Consider the following 13,971-nt stretch of genomic DNA (forward strand, 5'->3'; position numbering starts at 1 on the left):
TTAACTATAGCTTCCTTCCACCTGCTATGTCCTTGCGTCTCATGCATAGCCCTGACAACAGATGTGGCACCAGCTGTTGGTTTTCCTGTGGGGTCTGTCATTACTCACTTTACACACTGGGGTGCAGATGGTAATTATGTTGTCTTGATAAAATTCCACGTAAGGGTAGGGTGACCAGATTTTGAAAATGAAAAACCGGGACACATTTTTATATATATATATATATATATATATATATATATATATATATATATTTATATATAACAGTTTATTTATTGTAGTACACTTATACTTTACTACCATTAGAGAGTGTGTGTGTGTGTGTGTGTGTGTGTGTGTGTGTGTGTGTGTGTGTGTGTGTGTGTGTGTGTGTGTGTGTGTGTGTGTGTGTGTGTGTGTGTGTGTGTGTGTGTACACCTCAATAATCGAACAAAAAAAAAACCCAGATCTGAATGATTCTGAACCCCTTAACCAGTGTCAGGATGCCCCCTCTTCACAATTTCTAAAAGCAGCAATCCCGCCTGGGATCTTACCTGATCCGCAGTCCCTCAAGGTACTATACTAGAGGGGAGGTGTTCCTTACCTGTCTTCCGATGTCTCCCGCGTGAAATTTGAGTCAGATCTGGAAGAAAGCAGAGTAGGTTACTTTGGTGTAGGTATACGGCAGTTAAGATAAGACAGAGGGTAAGGGAGACAGGGAGGGAGGGCGAGGGAGGGAGACAGGGATGGAGGGAGACAGGGAGGGAGGGTGAGGGAGGGCGAGGGAGACAGGAATGGAGGGAGGGAGACAGGGATGGAGGGAGACAGGGAGGGAGGGAGACAGGGAGGGAGGGCGAGGGAGGGAGGGAGACAGGAAGGGAGGGAGGGAGGCAGGGAGGGAGGGAGGGAGACAGGGCGATGGAGGGAGACAGGGAGGGAGGGCGAGGGAGGGAGGGCGAGGGAGGGAGGGCGAGGGGGGGAGGGTGATACAGGGAGGGTGACACAGGGAGGGTGAGGGAGTGTGAGACAGGGAGGGTGAGGGAGGGTGAGACATGGAGGGTGAGGGAGGGTGAGACAGGGAGTGTGAGGGAGGGTGAGACAGGGAGGGAGGGAGGGAGGGTGAGACAGGGAGGGAGGGAGGGTGAGACAGGGAGTGTGAGGGAGGGTGAGACAGGGAGGGAGGGAGGGAGGGAGGGAGGGAGTGTGAGGGAGGGAGGGAGGGAGGGTGAGACAGGGAGGGGGGTGAGACAGGGAGGGAGGGAGGGTGAGACAGGGAGGGAGGGAGGGTGAGACAGGGAGGGAGGGTGAGACAGGGAGGGAGGGTGAGACAGGGAGGGTGAGACAGGGAGGGTGAGACAGGGAGGGAGGGAGACAGGGAGGGAGACAGGGTGGGAGACAGGGTGGGAGACAGGGTGGGAGGGAGGGAAGGAGGGAGACAGGGTGGGAGGGAAGGAGGGAGACAGGGTGGGAGGGAAGGAGGGAGAGAGGGTGGGAAGGAAGGAGGGAGACAGGGTGGGAGGGAAGGAGGGAGACAGGGTGGGAGGGAAGGAGGGAGACAGGGTGGGAGGGAAGGAGGGAGACAGGGTGGGAGACAGGGTGGGAGGAAAGGAGGGAGACAGGGTGGGAGACAGGGTGGGAGGGAAGGAGGGAGACAGGGTGGGAGGGAAGGTGGGAGACAGGGTGGGAGGGAAGGAGGGAGACAGGGTGGGAGGGAAGGATGGAGACAGCGTGGGAGGGAAGGAGGGAGACAGGGTGGGGGAGAGAGACACCCACCCACTGACACACACACTGATACACACACACACACACACACACTGATGCACACACACCCCCACTGATACACACACACACTGATACACACACACACTGATACTGATACACACACACACTGATACACACACACACAAACACACACACTGATACTGATACACACACACACACACACTGATACACACACCCCCACTGATACACACACACACACACACACTGATACACACACACACCCACTGATACACCCCCCCCACTGATACACCCCCCCCACACTGATACACACCCCCCCCACACTGATACACACACACACCCCCACTGATACACACACACACACACCCCCACTGATACACACACACACCCCCACTGATACACACACACCCCCACTGATACACACCCCCCCCCCCACTGATACACACACACACCCCCAAAGATACACACACACCCCCAAAGATACACACACACACCCACTGACACACACACACACCCCCACTGATACACACACACACCCCCACTGACACACACACACACACACACACACACACACACACACACACACACACTGATACACACACACACACACACACACACTGATACACACACACACACTGATACACACACACACACACACACACACACACACTGATACACACACACACTGATACACACACCCCCCACCCACTGATACACACACACCCACTGATACACCCCCACACCCCCACTGATACACACACACCCCCCCCCACTGATACACACACCCCCACTGATACACACCCCCCCCCACTGATACACACACACACACTGATACACACCCACACCCACTGATACACACACACACACTGATACACACACACCCACTGATACACCCACACCCACTGATACACATACACACACTGATACACACACACACACACACACACACACACACACACACACACACACACACACACACACACACACACACTGATACACACACACACACACCCACTGATACACACCCACTGATACACACACACCCACTGATACACCCACACCCACTGATACACACCCACCCACTGATACACACACAACACACCCCCACTGATACACACACACACTGATACACACACTGATACACATACACACACACACTGATACACACACAAATACACACACACACTGATACACATACACATACACACTGATACACATACACACACACACACTGATACACATACACACACACACACACACACACACTGATACACATACACACACACACACACACACTGATACACACAAACAGATACACCCCGCCTCCCCCTGCACCGCCCGCCAGCCCCTGCACCGCCCGCGACCGCGCAGCAACCACTGCCCGCCCCAGAGCCCATCTCCCACACCAAGGGGACGGGGGGGAAGTGAGCGCCGGGGGGCAAAGCTGTGAGCGCCGGGGGGCAAAGCTGTGAGCGCCGGGGGGGCAAAGCTGTGAGCGCCGATGGGCAATGGTGGGAGCGCCGGGGGGGCAATGGTGGGAGCGCCGGGGGGGGGGGCAATGGTGGGAGCGCCGAGGGGGGGGGCAATGGTGGGAGCGCCGGGGGGGCAATGGTGGGAGCGCCGGGGGGGCAATGGTGGGAGCGCCGGGGGGGGGGGCAATGCTGGGAGCGCCGGGGGGGGCAATGCTGGGAGCGCCGAGGGGGGCAATGCTGGGAGCGCCAGGAGGGGCAATGCTGGGAGCGCCGGGGGGGGGGGGGCAAAGGTACAAGGTGGTACAAAGGCAGGCGCACCCCCGCTACCACCTCCTATTACCCCCCTCCTGGCTGGGACCCGGGACAGAAGGGGGACACTCACGCGCACAGAGGAAGCCGGGAAGACACGTGTGCTCTGCACAAAGCGGAAGTCCCGCCCCCGGCTTCCTCTGACCTGCCTGCAACCAATCCCCTGCGGGCCGGCCGGCAGGCATTCTAAGTCCCGCCCCCGGCATCATCATTCATCCAATCCCCTGCGGGCCGGCCGGCATTCTAAGTTCCGCCCCCGGCATTCTCCATCATTCAGTCCCCCCGGCAGCATTCACACACACACATACAAAATACTTACCGGCCGCTGCATTCTCCTCACCGCCGCTGCACCGCAATACCGGGACCAGGGACAAAAACCGGGACAGACTTAAACCGCTACAGGCCTCAAAAAAACGGGACTGTACCGGTAAAACCGATACGAATGGTCACCCTACGTAAGGGTCTTAAATGTCAACGGTTTTGGTAAATAAATATTATCACATACACCGGAGTGCCTTTATATATATTTAGCAAAAGGGCTCAAAACAATCAATTTAAACTGCCCCAAGAGTGTTATTTATTCAGTAAACAACACAAGGTGACAGCTCGTGTGAATGCACTTGCAAACTCCGGCAAACACTAATCGCGCATGCGTGGTCGGCAAGTACGCATGAGCAGCTGGCGAGCGCCGACTGCGCATGCGTCACACTTGTCCTGTTTTTTGCCGGGACAAATCTGGTCACCCTAGTTGAAACCTGCTATAGAAATCAAGGATGCTCATTAAAAACGACATCAAAAGTTGAATAAAAAAAACAAACATGTAGTAAGTATAATCTAATACTACAGAACTGATTTATTAAAAAACAACAACAAAAAAAACACATGTAGGATATTGCATGGATTGTTTCTTTATTAAATAGCAGTTAATACCCGACCTGAGTGTGATAGATATCTGGCACTGTGGCTCAGTTAATCCTGGCCCCTATCTTTTCATTCCCTTTGCCACTTTTTGTATCTCCCCTTGTGTGCATGCCTCCCACCCCCATCAGTCTGAGATCCATGGTGGGGTCACACGTGGAGCTGAGACTTGATTGCAGTACAGTAGTTTGCTTTCCTGTAGTGAAGGTTGGGGGACTGTCACAGCATGTCACGTGACCTTCAATTCTGCTCGGGAGCGCCCACGTTTAGCTGTTTTTACCTGAGCCGCTGGAGCGCGCGCGGCGGGTGAGTGTCCGTGCGGGAGCGCGCGCGGCGGGTGAGTGTTCGTACGGGAGCGCGCGTCTCCGGCCTGATGACGCGCTGTGATCTGGTCACTATGGCGCAGGGCTGATATAAATTCTAATCTGACAGTCGCTAGGATCGCTTCTATCTGTACCATGGTAGGTCACACCTGGGAGAAGGGCTGGTGGTGACCGGACTCGCCTAGGGGGGGCGATGATAGGAGGGATCTGAATGTTATTTTCCCTGGGGAGAGGGTCTGAGGCGCTCAGGGACAGGAGAGGCCGGTGATGCCCCAGCGGACAGTTAATGGTATACACTTTGTGTCAGTGACCTACAGTATATCACCAGAGAAACGTGATAGGCTGTGTCAGTGCACGTGTAAATATGCGTATATATGTATGCTTATATTTTCTCTATCTTTGTATATATGTTTTTATACACCGGTATATGGTTACATAATTAGGGGAAGCGCACAGGAAAAAGGTTCCTGCAAAAATTGCTTCTGTATTCAAATCCTATCAGGAGCAGGTATACAGTCAGAGGTGGAGGCAGGATTATTCATATTCAGTATTTGGAGCCACTATAAACCCTATTTCAAAATATACTTGGTGCCTGTACCTGTGTATTTACACCTACACATGTAAGTATGTGACTTTATATGCATGTTTCGTTTTGTGCTCTTGGTCTCACTCACTCATTTAGAAATAAACTGCTGTTTTTGTCAAGTGATATATATATATATATATATATATATATAATTTTTTTTTTCCTTGATCATAGCCGAGCCAATGAAGCTGAGGGGGAGACACTGGCTGCTGAACACACTGTGACATTACACAAGGAGTAGCCAGGGAAATCAAACACCTACCAACTCTCAGCTCACCATGTTTACAAAATAACCACACACAAAAAACACGATTTTAAAAGAATTATAGGTTGCAGATTTTTTTTTTGGGGGGGGGGGGGGGGGGGGAGAGAGGTGACGGTATCAATCCCTAAATGTAACTGGTCAAACATGTCACTGTCTTGACACTTTGGTCCTAGGGGGAATACAGGTAAAACGGCGGTGCATCTGCTGCTGCTGCTGAAGATTGGAAACCACAAACTGCAAACCACAAAGCTTGGGATACCACGGGAAACGCGTCAGAGTGTTCTTTTTGGCTGTTACTATGCCCTAAAATAATTTTTGCACCTAGGATATTTTGTGGTTTGCAGTTTGTGGTTTCCAATCTTCAGCAGCAGCAGCAGATGCACCGCCGTTTTCCCTGTACTCTCTTCAATTGTTTCTTGGTAGGAGCACCCAGGACAGGACCAGGATATCCCCAAAGGTCAGCAGTAAGTAATCCATTTACTTCATTTATGTGATCAGTCCTACACACGGTTACCTAGACCACCACATAAGACTTACCTATATGGTTAGTGGCATAATCTATGGGAGTGTGTTTAACATTGGACTATCTGGAATCCTGAGTCTTATGAACTGTCCTATGCTATGAAGATGTTTATATTTTTATACCATGATCAAACATTGCCTACTCCTGGTTAGCATCACAAGTGGGAATTAACCCTCCCCTTCCCTTCCATGTCCTGGGGGGGAAAAAGATACAATGATGGAAAGTTCTACATATATGATGTTTTCCATCTCTGAAAGCAGGAATAAACACGGTTGAAATAAAAAAAATATATATATAATTTTTTTTTTTAGCAGTGTGACATGCTGTTTTATAGTGTGCTTTTACCTTTGTACCTCTTTCCACTCCTTTCATATCACATCTGAACCACGTCATAGTACATACAGCACTGTAGTTGTTTAAGAGTAAATAAATCAGACACATGCAATTAGTTTTTAATAATGTTTCAAACATTTAATCTTATAATGGCAAATGCTTTAAATGGGTTTTAAAATCTTTTTTTATTTATATTCTCTGTGATACTATTTTTTTTATTTTTTTTTGTGTGTGAAGTAATTATACCAACATAATTAAACAAGCACCATGTACATTTATGGCGCTATATAAATAAAGACATTCAAGATAAACAGCTGATAACGAGCATGAATTCAATGGCCCAAAGAAAAGGAAATCTTATTCTTTAAGGATGCTTGAATCTTTGTAAGAACCCAATAATTGTTTTGGTTTGCATCATTCAATTTCCCTTTAATGCAGCTAAAAGTGTATCATTTTTTATTTTTTTTCCATATAGCGGCAACAACGTAGACAGTACTTTATCAAATAGGTATTGAAATGCAGGGCAATACAATAAATACATGAAACATCTGCTAAGCTTATCTGCTTAGAACAGATGGAACCCTTCATTTGTAATTCCACAGACTAAATCACCACATATTAGGCCTTTTAGTAAAGTTACTGTATGAGGTAGCTATACAGGTGCCTCGGGTAGAGCTTTGTGCTTTTAAAAAATAGTTGCAGTAATAAATACAGAATATCTTAAAGATACAATAAACGCTATGAAAAACACATACATTATTTTTACCATAGAGGGAGTTGGTTGAAGGTGAAAACAAAAGTACAGTATGAATAATGAGTGGTATAAGTATTAGTTCAGTATTGACCTGGTTTAATTTAAGGACCAGGAAGGCAATCACAGAGCTTTGTAGATTTGTGTAGAGAATCGTAGCTAGAAATGTTATGATCCACAAGAAGCACACCTTGTTTTGTGGAGCATTTGTAACAAACCAAATTGCACAGGGTCAGAGAGGACGTGGGCCACTTTTTGGTGGCAGCAAACCGTGTATTAAATTGCATGGAAATACCGAATAAAAAAAAGGCTAGTTCAAAGATGGAGCCGTCAAATGTTTTTGCTTTTTAAAATAAATTTAATAGCCATCTTGTGCAATGGTGTTTGAGAGCAGGATTTTTGTGTGTGTCAGACATTAACTCCTGGCCACTACTGAGTGTTCTTACTTCTCTCCTTTTGTAGGGCACTACAAATGAGCAGTCACAACTTCAAACCCTTAACACTACACACCAATTACGCTGCTATCACAAGGGTTCATTTAAGGGTTTCACCTCGGGAAAACCTGGTCCTCCAGAAGAATATTCAAATAAAAAAAACTATTGAGCAAAACGTGACTGAAAATGAGGGTATTCTCTTGAAAGGTAATGGGTTCAATTAGAGCTCAGACTGTAGCTCACTTATTACATTTCAGATTTAATATAACAACATGTTAGTGCTTGCACAGGATGAATATTATAAAATTACATGGTGAATAGGCTTACAGTTTATAAAATAAATAGGACTAATGCAGAAAACCTTTAAATGACCAAGCCAATTCTGTAGAAGGATCCCCAGGGGTCCTCCCTAAATGATTCTCAGACCTAAAATCTTTTACACTACTAAAATTTGTGCATAATACAACCGATTTAAATTAATGTTGGCCATCCAAATAACAATTATATCTTTGGTTATATGAAATAACGCGCCATGCCCCCAGCTAGCATTGTAGTATACAAAGTCAGAAAGATCAAGTGATAATCTGACAGCACTACCTAATAATGACTCTAATAAACAAGGTGTAGTGTATATTACATGTGCAATGATTGAGAATCTTCCCAAGTTAAATAAAAATTAAAAAAAGTTTTATATGCCATTGTTTTGGAGAGTGCTGAAATACAACCCCCCTCTCCCACCCCCCACCACCTTGGCTCAGTATTAAGAGATCATACTGATAATCGGAATAGGCAGCATAAACATGTATCAAAATATGGTACACAGGATGTCATATCTTTCTATGTTTGTGAAAATGTTATAGAAGGTTAACATAATGCTCTCATGGCAGTCTTACAAAATACTGTTACCGTCACATATTTTGTTATCATACAGATTAAGCTCTACTTGAGGGTACACCTCTTGGAGCCAATAATTGCTCCCAATTACGTTGTAAATTCAGAATTCTATGCATTCCTCCTGATATCTTTGCACAGGATATAGAAGTAGGTTAAGATGCACAAATTACTTAACTGACCAGCTAAAATCAAAAAGAGGGGGGGGGGGGGGGTGAAATTGAAGACTAAAAATAGATTGGTAGAATAGCTAGGAAGACTAATCCGTCATGAATATTTACATATAAATTGACGATTGAGGCAAAGTCTTGAACCCAATGGCCCTTCTGGCCCATTCCCACATGCAACAGATATAGTATCGTGTTACTTCCCTAAGGAAAAAGTGATCTTATGGCTTCTGCATTGATCAGATGCTGAGGGAATACACCCGGACCACTCTATGCACATGGAACGAGAGACTAAGTGCCAAGTGCTTTTTTCCCATTTTATTATACTGGTTTTGTGTTACTCAGACTAGCAGTCACGCTGAATACCATCTTTTGATACATGTTTATGCTGAGTGTTCTGATTATCACTGTGATCCACTAATACTGACTTTATTCTGAGCAAAGTTTTGTTTGCCATTTTTTTTAGTGCTGATGGGCTTATATACAGTATAGTCAGAGAGTTGTTTCCTGAAAAAAAACATGTTTTCCGCTTAATATATGTCAATATGAATAGAGGCAAATGCTGCACATCAAAATAAAAAACAAAAATAACCAGCGATACAATTACCGGTGCTCCTGTGCTTGAACGATAGCCTGCATCAAATCCAACGGATATAGGAACTGAAGGAACACAATGAACATACGGATTTTAGAACTATACTAATTTATTTAGCCATACACAACGTTTCGACCCATGGGTCTTTATCAAGGGAAATCTAGTGGCATAATGACAGTCTTGTGCAGCTCATTATATAACCCCCACCTTCCCATAATGCCCTCTGTTAATCATCAAAGATAGAGTTCATGTGTGTCGATATAAGCCCACCACATCACGTGTCCAACCCTTGTCATCCGGCGTCACCACGTATTCTGCCATCAATTTATGTTTCATACTTAAGCGTCCGATTTGTCCGACCATTGTTTCCCTGCTGTCGGGAACGCATCCGGCGCCTCCTCACGTTGCGTGTCATCCCGCTTTTTTTTTTTTTTTAACTGTCTGGAAGATTGGTTGCTATTCCCTCTCCTGGAAACACCTGATTGTGTTGTTCTCTCTGTTCATTGGCTCTCCCTCCCAAGTGAGGGCAGTCGCATAATTAGACTGAAATAAAATGTTCATCTGATTCTATTCTCCTGTGTTGTAACCAACGCAGAAGGGATTTGCAGAAGGAATTTCTTCCACTTAAAAAGCAAGTTTAGGAGCGAACGTCCAAAGGAATATTTAGAATTGCTATTTAAAGCCAGGCTACAGCCCAATTAAGACAAACTGTAACTTGAATGTTTTCTTCCAAGGTAATAATTGTGTGTAACAAGAAAGGCCTAAATAATATTAAAATAATTGAGATTCTTTATGCCAAGTAATGGACTTTATGGTGTTCCTCTGCGTGTGGCCATTTTCCGTTTTCTGTATCTCTTCTGTTCAGCTGTCACATTCCATTATGTCATTTATGACTCTGCCAGTGACTGGGACAATTTGATTACAGCAGTAAGGGGTGTTTAAAGAGGCAATCCAAGCGGCACTTTAAAATTATTATATGTTTTTTAATATATACCGTACGGTCTGTGATTACCTAAACTGCTGATCGATTCATTTTCCTGTGATCGATCAGCAAAGATCCTGCTTCCCAGAGTTCACTACATTGCTGCCTTTCAGATTCAATCAATCCTTCAGTCAGTGTCACTCGGCAGCTATAATGCGTTCTTGTATTACAAAGCTAACATTATCTATTGTTACAGTTTGAAGCTCAAACTTCTGGGAATATTGGCAACAAATTATCACAAACAGGAAAGTGTTGCAAAGATCTTGCACTGCAGGGGGAGGTGGCTAAAACCTGCTATAGAAATTAAGGGATGCTCGGTATATTAAAACGCATAAAAAATGGCATTGAATAAAAAAAAAATGTATGTTTATTTTTTTTTTTTTAAAGATGTACTATAGGACATTGCATGAATTGGTCCTTTAAAAGATTGTGATTTTAATGTAAAACTACATTTCTTTAGCAGTGATGTATCAGCAGTGTTAGAACTACAGTATCTATGTTGTTTAATCATTTAGTAAAATTGTATCTTTCTGGCCTCTTTGGAGAGCTGTAGATTATGTGAAATTACATTGATGTCTGTTACCTAGGAATTTATTTACCATTAACATCACCTAAAATGTTCATTACTTCAATATGCTTTAAAATAAATAAAATAAAAACAATAGACACTGTATTTTATGAACAAAAAGTGTGTGTGTGTGTGTGTGTGTGTGTGTTGCACATGTGCTGAGAGTTAATGTGTGTATTGGTATATGTATTTGAGTGGTTGTGTGTGTCTGTCATTGTCCGCTCCATTGGTCATCAGTTTTGAGTTTTTACTTCATTTTTTAGCATATTCCAATATGGAATTCACTAGTAAGGTAATTTTTAATGTTGTTGGTAGGTGTTTTGGATATAGTCAACCCATAGTCTTTTAGCAAAGGTTCTTTGCTTGGAACCAGAATACTTGAATTCAAGGACAACTCATTGTGATTTGGGGTAACATGAGATCCTTGGATGGTTTAAGTATTAGATATGTTCGATATCTTTAAGTGTTGTAGTCAGGACACCAAAAAGTAATAAAGGTTCTGCAACCTGATATACTATATGGACTTCTATAGTATTTCATTTCCAGCAGTATTTTATTCCCCCTACATACCAAAACCACAGTACCTACATATTCAATACCTGCACCTTCTGGCTCACACTGCCACCACCAATTGACTCACTCTCACATGGACAAGTTTGCCGTATTAGCATGAATCTGTATTTTGCAATTTAAAAAGAATAATACAAATCTCTAGTTAGAAGGGAAATAGGGGGTCCTGGTAGTATTTGTTTTCTCATTTCATTTGTCCGTGAATGACAAAGGAAGTCTGCTAACAAAGATGTCTACACTTTTTTCTGTCCCCAGCAGAATTCACTCTTGTGAAGAATTTTCAATTATTTACATTTTCATTAAAGGAGTTTTCCAGTGTTTGAAGGATCAATAAAAAGGTAACTGACATAGTCTTTAAATAAGTTCTATAACTTGTTTTCTTTATATATGTATCGTATGATCGCTCTATATTCACATAGATAGAGAAAATTACATTTGAACTAGAGATTTTGCTGGTTTTCAGCGGTCATGGTCTTAAGTGCCGCAATATTCATGGTTTTCTTTATAATTATAGCATCTAAACATATGTTAATGGTTGAAGTCATGCAATGGCAAATTACTATTTTAATAGTTTGCATATTAACATCCAAATAAAATAAATATATTTCTCTTTTTACAAATTGTATTATGTTACTAGATGAACATTTTACAGTACAATTTAATAGAAATCCTGTAAGAATGTATCGATTTTTAGGTAGCCCTTATTTTGTTTGTTTTTTCTGCTGGACATTTTATTACACTTTTATGAAGTAAGGCAACCGTTTTAAGTATTTATCCAAAATCCTTGCTTTGGAAGTGTTTCAGGTATTCTTGTAATGCAATATGGCCCACTGCTTTTTGAAGGTTTGTTTCCTTTCTCTGCACCTTGTCTAGCTATTTTATGTACTGTCAGAGTTCTGGTGAGAACAGGACTTTAACACAATATTGTACCTGAAGGCTTAATGTGCATTTATACAATTTTTGTTAGGTCTCACGGAGTAGGAGGATTTGAAGCTATCTTTGTTTTGTACATTTTGCAGAATGTCTGGTCTTCACCTAAGGAAAATAATTTGTCAAGCCGCAAATAATGGAAGATGCTATTTGGGAAGACACTTTGGGCTTCCTACTCAGTGGTTTAAAGTAACACCTTTTTTGCAATCAAATACTTGTGCAAGTAAAGAGCCCATGGCAATTCATATAAAAACATATTGCACCGCTGAACAGGAAGATGAGCAGGGTGTGAAGCCAAACAAAAAGAAAAAGGAAGATCCAAATGCTAAAAAAGTTATTGGAAGTGTTGGCAGAAAAATCCCTTACCGTCAAGTTCATGTTTTTAATTATAATGGAGAAGATTTGGGGACGATGCATAGAGCTGATGTGATCCGTATCATGGATGAGCAAGGTCTTAAATTGGTCCCCGTCAGAGAAAATGCAGACCCTCCAGTGTACAGACTGCTAACTGGCAAACAGATTCATGAAGAGCAGCTCAAGCTCCGAGAGAAACAGAAACTCTCCTCCAACCATGGTATGCAACTTGGTGAAATTGGTGGTTTGATGTTCTGGTATGTAATGTGGAATGAGTAGGATATAAAGCTGCTATGTATAAAAAAAATGTAAACCGATGAAGGACAAAAATAAAGAAAAAATGTAGGAAACAGCCAGCATGTTTAGGAGGCAGGGCTTAGTAAAACTAAACTAAAAAAAGGAAGCTCTGTGTGTCAGTGTGATGCTCACACTATATGTGATACACTCCACTTGCGGGGACACACTGACCGACCTGCAAACTCCTCACCTTCCAAAAGTTAAGGTGCACTGGAAGGTGGACCATAATCACAGAGAGCTCCCCCCTGTCGGACATAGTACAGTGTTGACTCACCTCTCACTCACCGTTGCTATTGCCAACAGCTTTACTTATCCTGCTTAAAGCAGGATAGGTTGTGCTGCTGTCGGACATGGCAGTGACTGACGGGTGTGGCGGCACTGCAACTCATGGGCCAGGAGGAATTTTTTAGGCTGGGGGGTGCGGGATTCTCTGCAGGGGGGCATGGGGTTTACAGAGGCCCCGCGCGCTTCCTGAAGGCATTTAAATGAAATGCCGGGGGAGCAGCGGAGGCTTCTGTAAACTTTACTAACCTTGGCTCAGACGGTTTTTGGAGACGCGTTGCCATGTTGCCATGGTGTCGTGATGTCAGAATGCCGGAGCCAAGGTAAGGAGGGGGAGAGCCGCAGGGGGAAAGATTACACACCCCTGATGTTGGGCAGGGGTGTGCAAACTGGGGGCGCGCGCTCTTCCCCACGGCATTTAAATGTAATGCCGGGGGAGGCATGAGGCCTCTGTAACTGCCTTACCTGCTCTGCCGGCTCTTAAGTGACGCGTTACCACGGCAACACAGCATCAAATGACGCCACGGGGTCTGTGGCGTGACGCGTCACCATGGCAACGCACGTCAAATGATGTGGAGGGGACGCGTGATGTCACATAACCCGCCTGCCGAGTCCTGGGGGAGGGGGTGCAGAACGCTGCGGCTGCCTGGCAAGGGGCCGCAGTCAGGAAGTTTGCGCACTCTGATGTAGGGCATCCTAGTT

At 44.6% G+C, this 13,971-nt stretch overlaps 1 protein-coding gene across 10 annotated transcripts; it reads left to right on the top strand.

Annotated features, from left to right (window-relative positions):
• The first annotated feature begins 4,719 nt into the window (after positions 1-4,719).
• On the top strand, positions 4,720-13,396 carry MTIF3 (mitochondrial translational initiation factor 3). Of its 10 annotated transcripts, XM_075592211.1 has the most exons (5): positions 4,729-4,879; positions 5,244-5,361; positions 7,662-7,840; positions 11,665-11,744; positions 12,426-13,384. In XM_075592211.1, exon 5 carries the CDS (start codon positions 12,427-12,429, stop codon positions 12,967-12,969), a length of 543 nt encoding a protein of 180 aa, XP_075448326.1. In that variant the 5' UTR covers positions 4,729-4,879; positions 5,244-5,361; positions 7,662-7,840; positions 11,665-11,744; position 12,426; the 3' UTR covers positions 12,970-13,384. The 10 variants fall into 10 exon arrangements, with proteins under 10 accessions (XP_075448330.1, XP_075448324.1, XP_075448329.1 ...); XM_075592214.1 differs by lacking the exon at positions 5,244-5,361 and having other exon boundaries at positions 4,725-4,879; positions 12,374-13,396; XM_075592213.1 differs by lacking the exon at positions 7,662-7,840 and having other exon boundaries at positions 12,426-13,385.
• The last annotated feature ends 575 nt before the right edge of the window (positions 13,397-13,971 follow it).

Source organism: Ascaphus truei, chromosome 3 (assembly GCF_040206685.1).
Source record: "Ascaphus truei isolate aAscTru1 chromosome 3, aAscTru1.hap1, whole genome shotgun sequence".
NCBI lineage: Eukaryota > Metazoa > Chordata > Amphibia > Anura > Ascaphidae > Ascaphus > Ascaphus truei.

Excerpts from the sequence above, each read along its gene's own strand:
- MTIF3 (XM_075592215.1), top strand. The coding sequence starts at position 12,427 with ATGTCTGGTCTTCACCTAAGGAAAATAATTTGTCAAGCCGCAAATAAT.